The sequence below is a fragment of the Xylocopa sonorina genome, chromosome 12 (assembly GCF_050948175.1).
Source record: "Xylocopa sonorina isolate GNS202 chromosome 12, iyXylSono1_principal, whole genome shotgun sequence".
In the NCBI taxonomy this organism is placed as follows: Eukaryota; Metazoa; Arthropoda; class Insecta; order Hymenoptera; family Apidae; genus Xylocopa; species Xylocopa sonorina.
The window spans coordinates 8,581,087-8,599,211 of NC_135204.1; the positions used below are offsets into that span (position 1 = coordinate 8,581,087).

General features: G+C 43.9%; 2 protein-coding genes across 5 annotated transcripts in view; one reads left to right on the forward strand and one right to left on the reverse strand.

The window, feature by feature from the left end:
- Nucleotides 1–64: 64 nt before the first annotated feature.
- LOC143429966 (U3 small nucleolar ribonucleoprotein MPP10) lies at nucleotides 65–2,152 on the reverse strand. The gene is made up of 2 exons (XM_076905863.1): nucleotides 1,993–2,152; nucleotides 65–1,920 (listed from the first exon to the last, which is right to left on the reverse strand). The coding sequence occupies exons 1-2, from the start codon at nucleotides 2,067–2,069 to the stop codon at nucleotides 108–110; spliced, it is 1,890 nt and encodes a 629-aa protein (XP_076761978.1). The 5' UTR covers nucleotides 2,070–2,152; the 3' UTR covers nucleotides 65–107.
- A 495-nt stretch (nucleotides 2,153–2,647) lies between these two features.
- Kst (spectrin beta chain, non-erythrocytic 5 kst) overlaps nucleotides 2,648–18,125 on the forward strand; it is a 40,948-nt gene continuing 25,470 nt past the window's right edge. For 3 of the 4 annotated variants that reach the window (XM_076905543.1, XM_076905545.1, XM_076905544.1), the window contains exons 1-3: nucleotides 12,940–13,075; nucleotides 15,706–15,959; nucleotides 16,112–16,279. In XM_076905543.1, coding sequence (XP_076761658.1) covers nucleotides 13,054–13,075; nucleotides 15,706–15,959; nucleotides 16,112–16,279 — 444 coding nt within the window. In that variant the 5' untranslated portion in view covers nucleotides 12,940–13,053. Of the gene's footprint in view, nucleotides 2,769–12,939; nucleotides 13,076–15,705; nucleotides 15,960–16,111; nucleotides 16,280–18,125 lie in introns of those variants that run through there. The other variant, XM_076905546.1, reaches the window with a different exon arrangement.

Sequence of the window (18,125 nt, forward strand, 5' to 3'; positions counted from 1 at the left end):
TTCTATATAAAAAATGTACCCAAAGATCAACTTAGACCTAAGTTACAAGAAATCAAGCTTAAACTATACAATGTCTTGATTTATATTTAAATAACTTTGTACAAAAATTACAGCTTCAGTTTGACTGCAGACAAGGTATTCTTCTGTTTCTTCTTACTGTTCGCATTAGCCTTTGCTTTAATGTGACTCTTCACTTCGTCCTGTAGTTGATTGAAGAACGCAGTGGACGATTTCGGGGCTTTGAAACTAGTCTCGTCCATTTTGATAATATTTCGATTCTGAGTCAATTTCTTCGCCAGTTCAGCTGCTTTCTCTTTCTTACGTTTCTTAGCAACTCCTGGTTTTATCGCATTCAATTTCTCCTTTTTCTCTAAGGCTTTCTGTCTCTCGCGTTGTCTCACCTTCTTGCGTCTTCGTTCACGTTTCATGTCCGTTTTCGTTCTTTCACCCTTGCCTATCACATCACCTCGCGGTTTAGCTTTGATCTCTTCTGGAGCTAACAAAGCAGCATCGCTCATTCCTATAGGAGCTACTTCCTCCATATGAATAGCTGGAATATTACTAACAATTTTAAGCTCTGGTTTAGCTTGTTTTGGTGTGTAATGAAAGTTGGATAACGCATCCAATTTCGAGAAAAGAGAATGCATCATTTCTCGAATTTCTATGTGTAGCTTCGGTTCCTCTTCCTCCTTCTCATTATTATCTGGATTCATTGCTTGTTTCTGTTTAAGATACTCGTTCTCGTAAATTTGAGACAAGCTTTCTTTGCTCTTCTCTTGATTCAGAATTAATTTTTTCTTGTACTCCAATGGCGTCTCAACAGGCTTAAATTTCTTCTCAACATCGTCCCAAGCTTTATCCTTTATCCTCTGTTTAATTATATCTTCCAATTTCAATGTTGTTTGTTCGGTGATCACAGGTGCAGGTCTAGTTACAATGTCAAACTCCACAAATTCCTCTAGCAAAGAATTCGGTGGTCTCTTTGTAGCACTCACTTCACCCTGCAATTGCCAAGGCTTCTCGGCAATAGCCTGCTCTTCTAGTTTTTCGATCCTTTTCTTTAATCTCTCTTGTCGTGTTTCCAGAGTAGATTTATTTTCAACGTCTTCCTTCACGCTTGTAGGTTTATTTTCAATACTGTCCGTTTCATCGGAATCATTTGTAAGATTAAAAGTAACCTTCTTCTTGGAAGACCTATGATTCTGCTCTTCAGTATCTACATCCATTGCACTATCTAAATCACTGCCAATATTGAGCGATTCATTGTCATCAGATTGTTCATCGTTTGTATCTCTCTGTTGCATGGAACTATTGCCATCCTCATCCTCGCTTTGCGGACTGTCAAAGAAATCTGCATACTTTAATAGCTTTCCTTCTTCAGTTTTCTCATCGTTGTCAGAATAATCATTGAACAAATCTACAGATTCATCATCAGATTCTTCGTCATTCTTTTCATTTTGCTTTTCCTTTTTCTCCTCCTTTGTTAAATACTCGTCTAATTCATTCAATTTGAAAAACTTGTCATCTACTATAGACGATTTCTTTCTCCGTTTTTTTATGGATTTATCTTGCTTGTTCAAAGCACTTTCAAGCTTTTCCTCGTCTTCAGAAATTTCTTCCTCGTTTTCAGTTAACTGCTCGTCCTCTGATAAATCTTCTTCGTTACTTTCTACAGGTTCGGGCATAGTTGTTGCTATTGGTATTGTAAGTGCTTTAGTCTGAACTCTCGCGACACTGTTCACTAGGAAATCAAATTCACCCTCGTTTTGTAACTCGAGTTGCTGCCAGATCTGCTCTTCGTCAAAACCCTCCGTCACTAGCTCTGGCAAAGCATTTGTGTTCCTTCGAAACCGTTCCTTTGTAAAATCGTACAAACATTTTGTAGCACGTTTAAAATCCAGAGCAACATTCTCCTGTACGCTATAAACAAGAAAAATTATTATTCTACGATGAAATAGGTTAGGAAGAGATAATAACGAAGACAATAGTTACCTTAAAAACTGTTCCGGTTTCTTAGTATTCTTATCAACTATATTCATAACATAATTAAGTATTTTTACATCTGCCATTGTCTAGGTACATTTATTTTAAAATTGAATACGTTTTAACTGAAACAGGTTATGTTCGTCTTATGAACAACCACTATTAGCGTGGTTAGGATACATGTACACATGTCGATAACTAGCCATTTAACTCCAATCGATATAACAGTTCTCTGTCATTAGCACATCGATGTATTACCATCGATCGTGATAAAACAGACTTCCCTGGGTAGCTTGAAAATAAAAATATATCTGCGCACGAAATTAGAAAATTAATTTCGCTCATACAAAATCTATTCGTCTGGTTAAGTTCGTAAATGTGAAAATCGTAATGAGAATATCGTTTTCTGTTCGTAGATGGCGAGGAGCGTGCAGCCAATCGGATTAGTGGGAATGGTTGATCCTCGTGAAATCGTGTTTGGCGGGGGGGTGGGGGAACGAAGCGGTGAACCGCGCACGTAGTACGTAGGCGCATACGCATTGGCGCAGACGTCTGTAAGGTTCGCGCGACGCGCTACCGCCAGTACAAAGTTGAAGCGTGCGTTTTTCGGTTCGTATCGTGTGCGCGTGTGTTTTATGGAGCCTCGTAGCACGCCAACAGACTAAAAACCCGAGTGCTCGTTTGGTGGATTCTTGTGTGCACGGCGAGTGTGTTCGACGGAGTGTTCCCACGGATTCGCCAGGTGCGTTTGCGTTTTGGATAAGCTTCCTGCACACGTCGAAAAGGTATGTACACTCGCGAGCCTGTCACCTTTCGATCCTGCCGTTCGTTTTATCGAACGATCTTACTCCAACGTTACGTTTAATATATTCCTGATCGAAAGCACGAAGGTTTCGCTCTGATACACGTAGTATACTATACTTCGTCGTAGTTCCTGTAAATCCGCGTGTCGGAGTTTTGTGTTTGTTTATCGTCCTCGGCTCCGATCCGATCGGCAAACAGAAAGTTTACGCGCGCAAAGGTCGACGGGTCACGTGGGGTATTTCATATATAAATTCAGTGATCCGTTTCGACGTCGAGAAAAAAAAAAAAAGTGGTTGCGTATTCGTGTATACAAAAGTCCTTGCTCCTTTAGGTACTCTTCCGTCACGAGAGAGGAATTCTTTGCGAACTCGTCGGATCGTTCGAAAGTTTATCCTTGATCTTTTCGAGATTAGCAACGAAGAACGTCGTATTAATTTAAATTCGTTCCTTCCAAATACTTCTTGCTTCCCTTTGCGGTTTCTTTTCTGAACGCTTATGCATTAACTTTTCTTTTTTAGTCGGGGACAATGCAGGGATGCTATCTTTGTTTCTTTTTATTTTCTGAATTTATCGAAAGGTTAAGGGATCTGAAGTAGCATGTGGGGACGGTCCACGAGAGAACGAAGGGTCGCGTTCGATACCTGGAAACTCGACCAAAAAAGAGAACGAGAGCTTCAAACTTTTACCAACCGTCCTGCTGATTCTTCTCGAATCGAGTCTCATCTCTGAAGAATTTTTCTTCGTACTCGCTTACGAATGCATGTAGTATACATTATTTATATCGCTCTTAATGATTCTAAAGTCTTGGAATTTCACGTCTTCCGAATATCCTTTATGGTCATCGATTCAAAGATAGTATCTGTGTCAGATTTCGAAGTACGCTCTTTCCAAGATTCAAATCACACTAGCATTAGATCTACAATAACCAAAGCATCCTAAGGTTCTTGTTATTTTCATCAACAGATTCGTACAATTCGATCGTCAATAGTCAAAGTTTCGCTGATCATTTTCAACTCGATCGATCTGGTTGAATAAAAAAAAAAAATCGATATCGATTTTTCCCTCGAGATGTCTCCACTACCACCATCCCCATCCCCCGCGGGAATATGATCACGTGCGTGCCATATACAAAGTGGAGTAATTCCGTTACGAGGTCAGAATTCCTCGTAGTGGAGAGCTGCTCGTTCGCAAAGGTCGTTCGACGGACAGCTGGAAAACCGCGCGTGCATCGCGAGGGGGGAGGCGTACAGATCGGCGGAGATTTTTCTTTTCGCACCGCGATTCGAAACGAGTCCTCTCTTTCTCCTCCCGTTCGAGCAGAGCGATCATAACGGGGCGCTGGCGTCGTTGCACGTGAAATTGGAGCGGACTTCGATCCTTTCCCGAACGGTACCCGGCATTTGATCGGTCTTAGCCCCTGCGTTCCACGAGGAAATAATATTACGCGCGCCATGCTGCCTCGAGTTTCTAATGAGCTCCTCCAAGAACCGATCCCCCGTTCCTCTACTCGAACGAATACCGTAATTCTCAATGGACGTCGTTTTTTCTCTCTCTCTCTTTCTCTCTCTCTCTCTCTCACTCGTTTCCTCCCTTTCTCGAGTGTCGTTTTTCTTGCCCCCACCGCGAACCCTCTCCCTTCGATCCCACCTACGGTGCTTTTCGCGTTCACCCCACCATTGGTCCCTTTCGACCGCAAGTCGTGCGCGTGAAGCTAGCGATGGGATCGACTTTTCTTGTTCGAATCTCTTCGTTGTCATTGCGCAAATTTTCTACAGCCTAGTGGAACGAAGCGTTTGCGAGATACGGAAAATATCCCGTCGCGTTCAGTCGTTGGTAGGAGCGTGCAATATTCTCATGGACCGATCGAGATGCGACGGACGTCGATGGTTATCGAACACCCTGTATGCCACCGAAGGAGGCATACGTTTCTCATGCGTGCGCGCGCGCTCGTTTTCTGGGGAGTTGCTGGACCGCTCTCAAAGCCCCCTTCTCTTCCCCCTTCGTTTCTTCGTTCGGACCGCGCGTACCAGACGAAGAAGATGGAACGAAAGAGGGACGAGGAGAAAGATCCTTGGCGAGTCCTGGAACCCAAGACGAGCGAACAAGCCGAGACTCCGGTTACAGACTTCAAGGCTTAACGTGTATTGTACTCCCGCGTTCCGTCAATCGTGGATTTACGAACGACCGCAAGGGGGAAAAATTCGCCCGTGCAATGTTATCGCTGCGACTCGGGTATCGCCATTACCGTCAACCTGTTTCGAGCCTTATCGTAAGCAGGGGGCGTCCCGATGCTTTTCTACGCGACTACGAGGAAGTACAAATACTCGAGGTGGACGAGCTGCGAAATGTAGGACAGCGACGTTCCCAACTTTTCATTTCGAAACAGACGTACGATTTTCAATTCTCGATCGTACTCGAATCCTCGTGTACACCGGTTCCTTCGAATTCTCTTCTCCAGTTTACCATCCTCCTACTCGTAGCTGTGTTTCGCCGACAGTTACTCCGACCGTTTGGGAACGTGGAGTAAAGGGTGGGCACGAGTCGAGCGGGGCAGATTTTGGTCGTACATCTCGAACGACATCTCTCATTGGCGTAATTAGTTGTAAATCCCGCGTACGTGACCCGTCGGGACACGTCGACGGAATACGATATGAAGGAACGGAGTTTTATCTGATGCGTACACGCGGTCGGACTCTTCTAGTAGACGGCCACCGCGCGACGGTGAATGTAAAACTGCCAGAACGCATGCAGGAATGTAGATTTTTCTTGTCAACTTTCTACACGCCTCTGACGTCACCACGGGAATCATTGTCGAATGCAATAGAGCGCGTTTCAAAAAATTAACGCGACATTTTTCGGGCATTGTAACCCTGGCCCAGAAACCAGTCGAATCGTACAAAGCAACCTCAGATCGGTGTCGTTCGAGGAGGGCTTCCACAAAGGCCAGTTTAGCGTCTAACTGTCTTTTAACGCGAAGCTCATTATTGTAGAGCCGAAAGAGGGGATTGAAAGGGAAGAGCGTCGGAATAGGCGGCTCTATCGCTTAAGATTCCGTGTAATTAATGCAGGAATGGCGATAAGATAAAAGAATGAATAGTTTCCAATTGGCTTACTATAGCGCTGCTATCCCTGACCTCATACCGTGAAATCATTATTCAATGTCCTTTCCCAACCATAAAAAAGGTAGATAACTTCGATCGCGTAGAAGAAACGATAAAAAGAGCATTGTGTACCGAACAGCCTTAGATCGATTTCTATTTCCTGTTTTCTAAAACATTTCTCTTGGAACTGAATTGAATTACGTTATCTTTCATTAGACAGGGAAAGGTAAAAAGCGTATCATTTCGGTCAGCGACCCCAGACGCTGTAATTCACCACTGAACATGGCGAAACGATTCGTTATCATTCGGTGTATCTTCTCCTACGATCGAGCGGAAAAATTACACAGGCCAGGTTCCGTTTCACTTTTTCGCCGTTCATTTCACCTCGTCGGGGATTTCGTTTCTGAAACCGTTCGATGGGACCTTGGCGCCATACTTAACGATTCGTGTCGTGCCTAAAAAAAAAAACGTCGCTTCATACCATATCGCGGCTGGTTTCATTTTTAAGAACGACGTAACGTCGTTTTGAGGACACAGTTTTAATGAATTTTAGACGGACCATATTCTCCGCGTCGAAGCACGCGAGACATATTTTTCTCGCATAGCAGTAACGCGATGGTTCGCCTCGGTTTCCGCTCGAGAGGGTCCACGGATCTGCAGGATCTTGGCGATCTAACGGTGGATCCCATCGATGATGGATACTTCTCGAACGGCACGGTGCACGCGCGATGCAATTTTCCTTAAATTCAATGGCCCGTTAGAGACGCGCAACAGGTTGGCTTCTTCGAGATTCGCCGAGCGAATCAGTGCGACGAAGCGGAAACTGGAATCGCGCCGATTCCACGAAGATCGTCCGGTTACAACGTTCGATCTGGATGAACGATGGAATGCGTAATAAAAAGAAAAAGGGAAGACGGAGAGGTGGCGAGGATATTCACCTTGGGAACCTATTAAATTATTATTCAGCCCATTGGGTGGCTATTGACCGAGTAATTGGACCAGCCGTGGATGAATCAGGCTGATCGAAGACGGCTCGATTACGTGAAAACTGATTAGACCGAACGTAGGATGCGACGGTTCTTCGGCTGTGCTTTCGTTTCGCGTGGGAGACGACGAGAACCAAAGACACCGACGGGTGTACACGTTACCTGGAACAGAAACGCGTCTCACCGTGATGTTCGCGACTAAATGGTGCACGGATAGCCATTTTCCGCGAAATAACACGTTTCATTCGGTCACGTTCTCGGTAATGCACAGGTAGGCCGATCCACAGGTTGTAACGCACGGTAATATACACCGCGGAACGTAGAAAACATAACGGGCGAGTGAAAATATTCAGATATGCTAAAATATGTATTTTGTAATAACCAGCGGTAATACGAAAACGCGGACGCTGAAACGACTGGCTTTTCGCAAGTTTCTTCTTGTTGGGTTAGAGGTTAAACAGCGTGGCATTTTAAACTGAAATAAGATGAAACTACGGGTCTAGTTAGCGGTTATAATTCGCGTGACAGAGGGCGCGAACCCTCTACGACCCTGGCTCGAGGTCACCCGACGAAGGGTTCACGCGAACGTTTTGCAAAAGCTCCGTTCATCTCGCTCCTCGTCCTGCGAGATCGAGAACCTGGATAATTGCGTAACGTAACTCATTGCTCAATCTGTTCCGTGAAAGTTATAATTTAACAATTAACGTCCGCAGGAAACTCAGTGACTCACTAGTCTCGCAATTAAGGATAATTCTTGTAGAAACTTTTCGAAAGGCGAACTGATATTAATTCGACTTATTAATGACTCGAAAAGTAGCATGATTCGCTTTCTTTTCCTTTTTTTTTTTTTTTTTTATTCTTCGTCGTTCAGCGGTGAGCGTAAGAGGATCAGCGATGTGGAGGATCGGCGTAAAGTAATTATTTATTCTCTCGCGTGCGATTGTCGTAATAAGTGTTTTCCTGTGACCAACAGCGAGGTCGTTGTTTCTTAACTGTGCAAGAACTCGAACGGTTACGAAGTTCGCCATAAATGGGTCATTATACGAATGTTATGACCGTGCTGCGGTTTCCCATTGAAGACTCGAGGCGTCTAAGAGGCATCGTGGTAGATCGCGCGTTTATTTAAATTTTGAATTCGCGATTTTTGAGTTTTCAAACTTTCAACTCGCCAAATTTTAAGTTTAAGCTTAAAGTTTTTAATTTGATGATCAAATTTCTCCATCTACATTAGTTGACAAAATAGAAGCGACGGAGGTTCGATGAGGAGGGTGAGAAATCGCCAGCCGGAAGCGATCCTCCGCGTCGCTTCATTGAGTACTTTTAACGCCATCTCTGTGTTTTTTAAGCTTGTGGCGCGCAATTACGCCGCGAAATTGAATTGAAATGTCGGCGTTATGTGCAAACTTCCGAGAAACCAGTGATGTCATCTGGATTAACGAACTGTCATCCGACTAAATGAATAACTGCTCGTTTGCAACGTAATATTCTTGTTTAGCAGCTATATTAATATTTTTGCTCGTCGCAGACGCTTCAATGTTTCCTTTTCGCAGGGATAGAAAAAGTGATTCTATATTGATTAGTCTCTATGAAAACAGCAGAAATAGTTCCACAGTTGTTGATTAGCAGCTTTGTTAATTAGGAACGTCGTAACTGATAAACATGATAAGTGTGTCGCATAGTTTGAAAACACGATTGCGTAAACCAAAGCAAACAGAATGTATTTTTATAACCATTGTTAGCTGTGCGCTTACTTATCAACTGTGACTCAGTTTTGCTAACTTCTAACGACATTGGTATTGCAAAAATCATTCCGAAGTGATTTCATTTCTAAATTAGCATATCATTACGTCAAGCGACGCCGTTATCTCTCGTTTCAGAAAAAGAGTCAGCGAAAGAGATTCTCAACTTTGAGTTTAAAATAACACCGCTATAATCGACGAATAACATTTTCAATGCCCAATTTAACCGTAAGTTACGATGCACTTTTGGCTCTCCTTTTTGCTCTCTTGGGAACCGACATTTCCCTGGGTTACTCTATAATTTTCGAGCACGTCGTGTATTTTCACGTCTTACGTTCATTCGCACACTGGCAGCGCCGTTCTACTTCCCATAATAAAGAAAAAAAAGAACACTTCCGGTATGAACTGTTATACCATACCAGTGAATGAAGGGCTCGCATATGGCGCATAATGCAAAGATTATACTCCTTCCTGTTTGCTAAATTTTAACTCTCAGCGAATACTATACAGTACAGACTGTTCCAAACACGTGGAGTCTCATAAATAAAAGAAAAAAAAGGATTTCTGCGAATAATCTGTGAAATCTGAGCAGTGGGACTTAACATTCGTCATATTCGTGCGTCTTCCACAAACCTATACATTGGCAACGCCATGCATTTTAGAGTTAAACTCACTTTCACCGAAAAGTTACTTTTGCCTACAAACCTCCTTCCTCCAAATTAGGTCGCCACCCCAATTCCTAGCAACTTTTATCCACCTCTCCCAGCTTAACCTCAAACATAGTCCAAAGTTACGTATTCCGTTCGTACACTGGATAGCAACAGCTGAGAACGGAGATGAGTATTAAAACGATGAGATAGAGGAATATTCCATCGGATAACCCACATAACGGCCCTGAACCGCTGAATTCACGGTCGAAAAGAGAAGTCGACCGGCAACAAGTGCCACCGCGATGTAGAGGGCCCCCTAAGCGGCACGTTATCCCCAGTAATGTCAGTCCGTCACCAAATATAGGCGTGCCGTCACATCGTTTGAACTTACTAGACCTTGCGACAGACTTTTTTTCTTTTTTCATTCTTTTTGTTCTTTTTTTCTGGTTTTTTTTTTCAACCAAGCGCGTACACGCGCACGTCGGATGGATGTTTGCCCGGGCTATCAGTGTCAACAGAACGCCAGTGTCTCTTCTCGAGTCGACTCGGGACGAGCTTCGATAATAATACGGTTCAGATTTCACCTGGCCTCTTCTGCGACGCTCTTCCCTCGGTCTGGCCAATGCGTACACCGTATTTCCGGAGCAATTTCGCGCTTCCTGTCGCAACGATCGACCAGCTTGTAACAAGTCGAGCGTTCGATGCGTTTACCTTTGCTCTCTTCTCTGAGAACTCCCGTTTTTTCTTCCTTTCTATCGCGTTTATGTAGTTTTATATCGAACAGATCAGAGTATTGGTTATTTAAGGGGGGGAATTTTGGACATACGTGGTTGTAAAAATCTGTCGCAAGGAAACGATTCGAGGACGTGCGAAATAACACCTGTGGATCGCTCGAGGGCCCCAAGAGGGCCACGAACGTGCACTTTCTCCGTCGATTTTGGTACTCGTCCGTCGGGTATGCAAATTCAGAGTGTCACGCGAGACGTGGATGAAATTATCGCGTTTAATTGCACTGTTACACGCCGCGCGAGCTTCCCTCGAAGGTTCGATAATGTAATTGCTGGACGATCGGGGCTTTAATTGTTCGATCCTCTCGTATCCAAAGGGCAAGTCAGAAAAAGCTCGTCGCCCATAAATTGTGCCTTTCGCTCAGGATCTTTCGCGCTTGAAACAACACACCTATCGCACGCTTTTCAGCTAACATCGATAATACAGATTAAGATAATTAATTTCTCGTTAAGTCTCCTCGATCGATTACGAAAGGCCGTCGAACCTTATCTAGATGTTGCTGAAACCCTTTGAGGTGTTCCTCTGGCTGTGGCGTGGCGCATCCAGCGTGCTTCCTGTTGGATCCCGTGCTTCCTATTCGCCAGCGAAATGAACGCAAAGCTTCTACGGTATCCGTTGCGCTCGAACCTGAACGATGGGAGTAGTAACGCGAGCGAAAATCGGCGAACGGTGTCTGCGCGCATCAGGAAATAGTTAAATCTCTCTAGATCGACCGCGTAGATTCGCCCTTACAATTTCTAAATCCAATTACGCAAATCTTCGCGCCAACTCACGCGAACGCGTCCTGGATTTCCGTTTTACTTTCTACCGTATCCTAGTGCGGGCGAATAATTGAAAGCACGACTGAGAGGAAATTAATGTAAATAAGCGTAAAGGCACTTTACAAGGTGTCTCAGTATCACGTTGAATACTGATAAAGAGGCGATAGGTAGAAATATGTTCGTTTTTATCGAACGTGCTCGAACGTCTAAATGTTATCAACAAAAAATAAAAGGAAAGACAGAAGTAGAAGTAGTAGTAATGGTACGGCGGATTCATAAATCATAACGTCATCGTTACTTTTGCCAGATGTTCGTTGGCACATGTTGACGTAATTCGTTCTTTAAGAAGCGCTCTGTTTTTCAACACACCGCGCTCATGCTAATTAAAATTTACTTTCCCGATATTTGCAATCATTATCGCCGCACTAGTCGATAAGATAGTCCACTAGCTGTACATTAGTTGACACTAGAAATAGTGATACTGATGAATATTGACAAAAATGTTGAAAACGTTGAGGATGCCATGGAATGTCGATAAGGTCCTCGATAAGAATCTCGACGATCGTCGACGATAACGATGGACGAGCCAGCGAGAATAGAAAACATTGGTGGCTGCTGACAATTGTGAAACGCGTTAAATAAATAAATGTTGACACGCGTCTCGTTGACGAAGTGGTCCTGATTGGGATCGGATAATCGAGCGATTCGTTCCTCTTAGCGCGTTCACCGCGTTTCCGGAACAACAGCTCGTTTCCTGCCACGGCGATGGACGTTCCAACGATTCCGTTGGTCCGTCGGTTACATCACGACGTGACGACAAGTTGGTATCGTAAACATTTATTTGCTGAACGGTGTGTATTTCTATCTGGGGTGACATCAGATCTATGTCGAGGTTTAAGTGACTCGTTTTCTGCAAATACGGAATTTCTTCGTACTCTAATGCAACACTCGAGCCGGCAGAAGAAGAGAGAGAGAGAGTGTGGAAATAAAATCCGGCGTGAAAAACGCTCTCAGCTAGCCATCGCCATTTTTCTTGCATTCCGCACGCGTTACACGCAATTACAAACAACACCCACGTAGTTCGTTCCCGGAAAATGATCTCGACTTCTTCTATCAGGGTCGTTCGTTGATTAATTTATGCAAATTTCATTCAGCAACGCAGCGCGCGTTACATCGTCCGCGTTCCTATAAAAAACGTCACGGTTCGCGCGCGACCGCATAATTGCACCGTAATTCGTGTACAAGCGATCATCTAATGAACTTGAAAACCGCGCGTAGCTAATTCACACCGCGAATAAATTATCCTCGTCGATCCGAATATGTGCCACGTCTCGTTCACGCTCCTTATTCCTAAAAGTTACCATTATTATCAACGTCTCCGATGCGCTGCCTACAAATATTGAGAGTTCACGGTGTTAATTAATAAACCTAGAGAATATAGTACACAGGACGCTACAGAAGTGATGTATTATTATTACTTCTTTAAAGATTACAATAACACTTTTGAATGGCTCTGTAGCTCGATCATAATGGCCATTATTATCTACAGATTTCAACTTCAAATTATCCCAACCGATGTTTGCAATTACTTGCAAAATTGTCTTTGACTTTGTACACGTGAACAATAGCTGATTAAATTCGAAAACGTACAGGGTGATACAAAAGTGATGCGCTTGAAGTTACAAGGTTCATAAGAAAAGGTCCCTCGATACAATTCCTAGCGCACTTTATCGAATTCGTCCGCACTCGTTGAGAACTCAAAGTTATCCGACTTTTGAGGCGATCTGTAGCACCTGAACCACTGTTCGCACGTTCGAATCCTCGAGTTGCTCGGCCAACAGAAGCTTTTAGGACCAATTAGAGGGAGCTTCGATTCGGAATACTTGAAGGCCTGCGAATCGACGACTCTAACCAGCCGGTTAATTGCCTGCGCCACTGGGAGGTGTACGTACGCTCGTATTTAGCTTCTACTACACAAAAGAACGGGTGGACATAACACGCTCGCGATACGCGATAAGACTCCTGTCTGTCAGTGGTCTTTGGCTAACAGCTGAATCAGTACCGTGTCGACAGTCGTGGACGTCCAAACGCTCTTAATCCACCTTTCCGGTAGGCTACTTTTAACGGTGTGATTTTGCGACGAATTTCGTGCTAATCGAAATCAGAAGATACCAGTAAGGATAGTCATGACAAACGGATGACCATTGTGGATCGTTGGCTATTGAACTACTCGTGGGACCATGTCGAACAGTTATTACTACGGTACGTTAGGTAAGTTCACGTATATCAAATTGTGCAACATCAGGTTCGACATTACGGTACAGCTTATTGGGATCACCAATAGGAGGATTAGAAATAGCTGGTTCAGTTGGATGGAATCTATTTTATCATTTCATTGAAAGGGATCGTGGCACTGCGCGTTTTGTAATGCGAAATGGTGGCTTATCTGCGCAGATACGAGATTATCTGTCGATATGCAGCCACGCATTCCATGTAATTAGAACTCGATGGGTGTCGCTTAGCAGCGCGCGTCCACACGGGCCTATTCGTGACTCGATTTTAATCGAGAGCTGCAGTTTCGAAGTAGATCGACTGGCTTTTCATGCTCGAACAACTTTTCTTCTGATTCTCTCCCATATAGATGGAAAATGTTCGTTTAACTTCGTGAAATTCGAGGTAGTTTAATCAGTTGGTCGATCGATTGGGTCACACTTCGAATGAGAGGTAAGTCGAACAAATGTTGGAAGAATGAAATCTCATTTGGATTGATATTTCTTCGAATTCTGAAGAATCGTCCCCGTCGAACTTAAATCCATCATGGCTGCCCTTTAACCTCGAGTTGTTCGACGCGTACGCGCTCTTGAATTCAGAAAATCGCTTTCTAGAAAGAAGCATTTCGAACGGAAATTCACAGCATGTTCACGGCTTAGTCTAGTCCACGGGTTCTGGCTGCAATTGAAAGGCAACGTTTGCGCGAAATCGCCGGCAGTACGTCTAAGTATGCTCGCAGCAGTTACGCTCGAGGAATCCTCAAGTCGTGTGCAGATGTGCGCGAACGCCGCGTCCGCGTTCAAATCGAGTTACACGGTTTCCAGCAGCTCTGAAACGCGACAGGCGTTCGCAGACAGAGACAGAGAGAGGTTGGGCGCTCTAATCAAATCTCCGATGTTACCTGCTTGTCATTGCCCTCGCTCGGTTTGCATGCGGCGACGTCCATTGGCACGGTTTTCAACGCGAACAAGAGCTAACCACTGTGGTCGCTGTGTCCATCTCATTGGCGTGGACATTTTAGTTTCTACATTCTCGCGATACTCCATTCTGTTCACCATATATACGTTATAAGTTCAGCTGGAATTTTTTGCACGACGAATCAGATCAAGCACCGTTCGAGCGACAATTTGTAAAATCGTGTTCGAACTACTTGTCAAAAAAAAAAAAATAAAAAAATCAGGTGAATTCTCAATCGATGTAACAGCGCGTACAAATTGTGCACGGCCCTCAGAATCTCGGCAATGCAGAGAACGCATTAATTGACACGTTGCAATGGAAAGTAGTCCCGCGAGGCAGCAATCGAATTTCCAGATACGAGATGCATTAACATAATGAACACTCTTACTGAATATGTTTTTCGAACGACGACACGCGTACAGAGCCGTATGAGCGATCGGTGCACGAGCGTATTTAGTTATGAGCTCAATTAAATTGTAATGGGACAGTCGTTGCTTAGATAGCGGGTATGGTCTCGGGTGTGCAGATGAATAAATAACGATCGATGAACTGATCGCAGTGAGACACATGGGAGGCCAATGATCTGCGGTTGTTCGACGATGAAACTCTGTTTAATACATTTTCGAGTAGGAAGTTATCCATTTTCCTTTTTTTCTTTCCTTTTGGATAATTGTTGACGTAATGATTTCCTTTCATTTTTCCTTTTTCTCGTTTCCTTTAATTGGTAGTAATTCTACAATCTTGAGTCGGAGGCGGAGAGAATTCTGATTCGGTTTTTCATTATGCGTGGATTAGAATTACAAAGCGACCAGGCTCTTTGTTACGCGGAGAATTAACGGTAGGATTGATATATTAATTAGCTGGCATTGACCGTGAAATTGCTTTCTCAGATTGCTATTAAATTCTGCCGTTCCATTATTCGATGGTCTTGAAAAATACTCTGAAACAATTTGAAAGGTAATACCTTCCAAAAACGATAATTATAAGCAGAAGAAAAAAGAGTCGTTGAGAAAGCATTTGGAAGTGCTTAGGAAGTGAAATCTATTTTGTACGAAATGACGTGTGAAAACGAAAGGGAAATCGTGCTACATCCCGCTCGACTATTTTAAATACGAGTTATCACTGTTACACGCGATAAGTTATCTCCCCTCCCCGCGGAAAAAACCAATTGTATACTACGAGCGTGAAAATAGAAAAGTATCAATAATTGAAAACGAGATTAACGTCGTTCTAGTCTACTTTACGCTGATCGTGTCCTTCACGGTTTCGTCCTCTGCGAGATTTATCTCGAGTGATAAGCCGCGCGATACGAATCGATTATTAATACACGGACGGTGATAAGTCACGTTGCGCACACACTCCGAGCATGGCAAACTTCAACGGTAACAATCATTTCCTCGAAAAGATTTAATCTTATTTACCTCTTCTGCGTTTAATGTAATCCCTCGTAACGATCGTATCGCTTTGAATCACTCTGTACATTCCGCAGAAACCGCCCCTTCCAATCCCTACGAAGTCAAAGAAGCGTCGAAGGAAAAAAAAAGAAAATAAAACAGAAATTTCCGTTTCCGTCAGTTGAGCGTTCCTCAAACGTTCCCCATCCGCCAATACAGGAAGCTACGACTACCACCGTGTCTAACTTTGGCAAAACGTTTTGGTTTCAGGGGCGCAGTATGTGCCCGGCGCTGGGCTTGGCGCCGAACCCCAAAAACCGAGATACAACTTCGACTACCAACCGAACTATTATACAGTACCCAGAACCGACAAATACAGGGGTGGTTCTGATATACAGAAGAGAATGACTCAACGAGAGGACACGCTGAGGTTCGAGCAGGGCCGCATCAAGGCCCTGCAGGAGGAACGTCTGCACATACAGAAGAAGACGTTCACGAAATGGATCAATTCGTTCCTGTTGAAGGTAGTATATTTTAGCGAGTGGTATAAATTTTAGTGCGATCGATCGAATTGGCAGGTATTTTTATTCTCACCCTCGTGGTAGAATGCATCGATCGTTAGGGGTGTTTAAACAGAGGAAGGAATCCAACTGATTCGATTACTTTCACTTCGCAGGCACGCATGGAAGTGGACGATTTGTTCACGGATCTAGCGGATGGCAAGAAGCTATTGAAACTCCTGGAGATCATCTCTGGAGAGCGACTGGCGAAACCCAACAATGGCCGCATGCGAGTGCACAAAATCGAGAACGTGAACAAGTCCCTGGCGTTTCTTCATACAAAGGTAGGATTAATACATTATTTTCTCACATATTTATTCAAACTACCCATCGTTTCTTTCTCATTGTAGATGTACGCTCTGAATTGCAGGCGAGTGTGCATCAGTAAATCGTAATTAGAAACCTAGTAGAAACTTAGGGATTTTTTATTATTTTAAGGTTTTAATAGGGTTTCTAGTATAATATCGTATCTAGGGAATCTTAGATATCGGAGCTTTTTATTTGGTGGAGAACTGCAAACTCGAAGAAACTTTAAGAAGTGGCGTTTCTTATTTTTTTTGCACTAAGAGAGTGTACTTTGAAGTCGACTACGCAGAACCAGGAATTCCCAGAAAATTGCCATTAATACCCCTAATAACTTTTCCATTACTCTACCAATATTTGCAGCCGTTCAATTTACGACTGTTGACGCAACCAAAGGAAAACTACTTAACGGCTAATTTCTCTTTGATATCTTCTCTTCTCTCTGACTAACAGCCCCGATATATCTTCACGAACGAATGGGTTATCGCGATCAGCATCTCCCCAGGGAATGTCAGAAAATTTCACCTGGAGGTACAGACCCGAACAGATTCGTTCGTTACGTCGATGGATCTAATTGTTCTTTAAAGAGAGGACATAGGAAATGATTCTCACGCTTTCACGATTGTCTTCTCCATTTCGCGACAGTATTGCATCCGACCACGATACGGTTACGCAAGGGCCCCTAGTAGTTGCCCAAGCGAAAACTGCATTTTTTTTTTCTCTCACTGAAACTTTCCTCCCCCCGTAGACATTAACAAATGACTGTATTGCCAGGCGTACGACCGACGACGCTCTATTCGTATCGTTACACTCGAGCTAACAGACCTCTTATTAAAGTAACCAGGCAAGTAAACGGTGTTGTACCTGTGCACGAGTGCTCGCAAATGGAAAATCGCGACGAAAATGTATCAAAACCATCATTCGACGTTGAACTTCATCGATTAGCCAGTAAATGAAATTTTCCACCGTTCACAGCGAGCAGAAGGCATCGCGTAGCGGGCAGAAATAAATCGTAAAAGTCACGATGCATAGAAACGGCGTCTTTCAGACGCATCCAGCGCCTACGATCGCATAAATGCATTATGCCTAGCTGCAGCGTATACATAAAACCATTATGTCATAAGCCGCGAAGCATAGAGGCCGCTCACGAGGACTTTGCACTTGTAGGGTCTCGTCCCGGGTTCGGTGTCCACGTAGGACGTCTCCTCGAAACACGTATCCAAACGTATATCCAGACGCTGCTCGTAATCCTGTAATACCATTATTAACTAAAAACAAGGCTTGACCTATAATTTCGAACGACTTGTAGAGTGATGCAAATCGAAGTGGCCAGGCTGCGAATCGATTAAAACCGTGAATCAACCAACGCCCAAGCCGAATTCGATGCACGAATCGATCACTATAGCATACTTTATCATCGGTGTCGTCACCGACCGATGATGGTCGCCGACTCCCACCTGGATCGCTGGAAAGGACACCGGTTATTTCTGGGAGGTGATCCTCGGCTCTAGCAAACACGTATTCCCTGGCGATTTTTCAGCCAGCGGGTAGAAAGTCGTGGAAAATCGGCGCGGCAAAACGTGACGAATTTGAAGTACCAGGATCGCGAAAGTATTTGATGAAAGTCTCCCTTCTAGTATTCTCGTAACACCACACCGCCATATATATATGTATGTATATGTACATTTTCTTTTTTCTCCACGTTGATTTTCTACTTTCGAATGTAGGCGCCACACGCGTCCTGGGCAATTAAATTTTATGCCAGTAGGTAATAGCAGATTACTCGAATAGGTCTCTCACTAGCTCGTTAAAAATTCATCAACGAGA

Excerpts from the sequence above, each read along its gene's own strand:
- LOC143429966 (XM_076905863.1), bottom strand. The coding sequence starts at position 2,069 with ATGGCAGATGTAAAAATACTTAATTATGTTATGAATATAGTTGATAAG. Across the intron at positions 1,921-1,992 it reads AAACCGGAACAGTTTTTAAG|CGTACAGGAGAATGTTGCTC; the intron begins GTAACTATTGTC and ends TCTTGTTTATAG.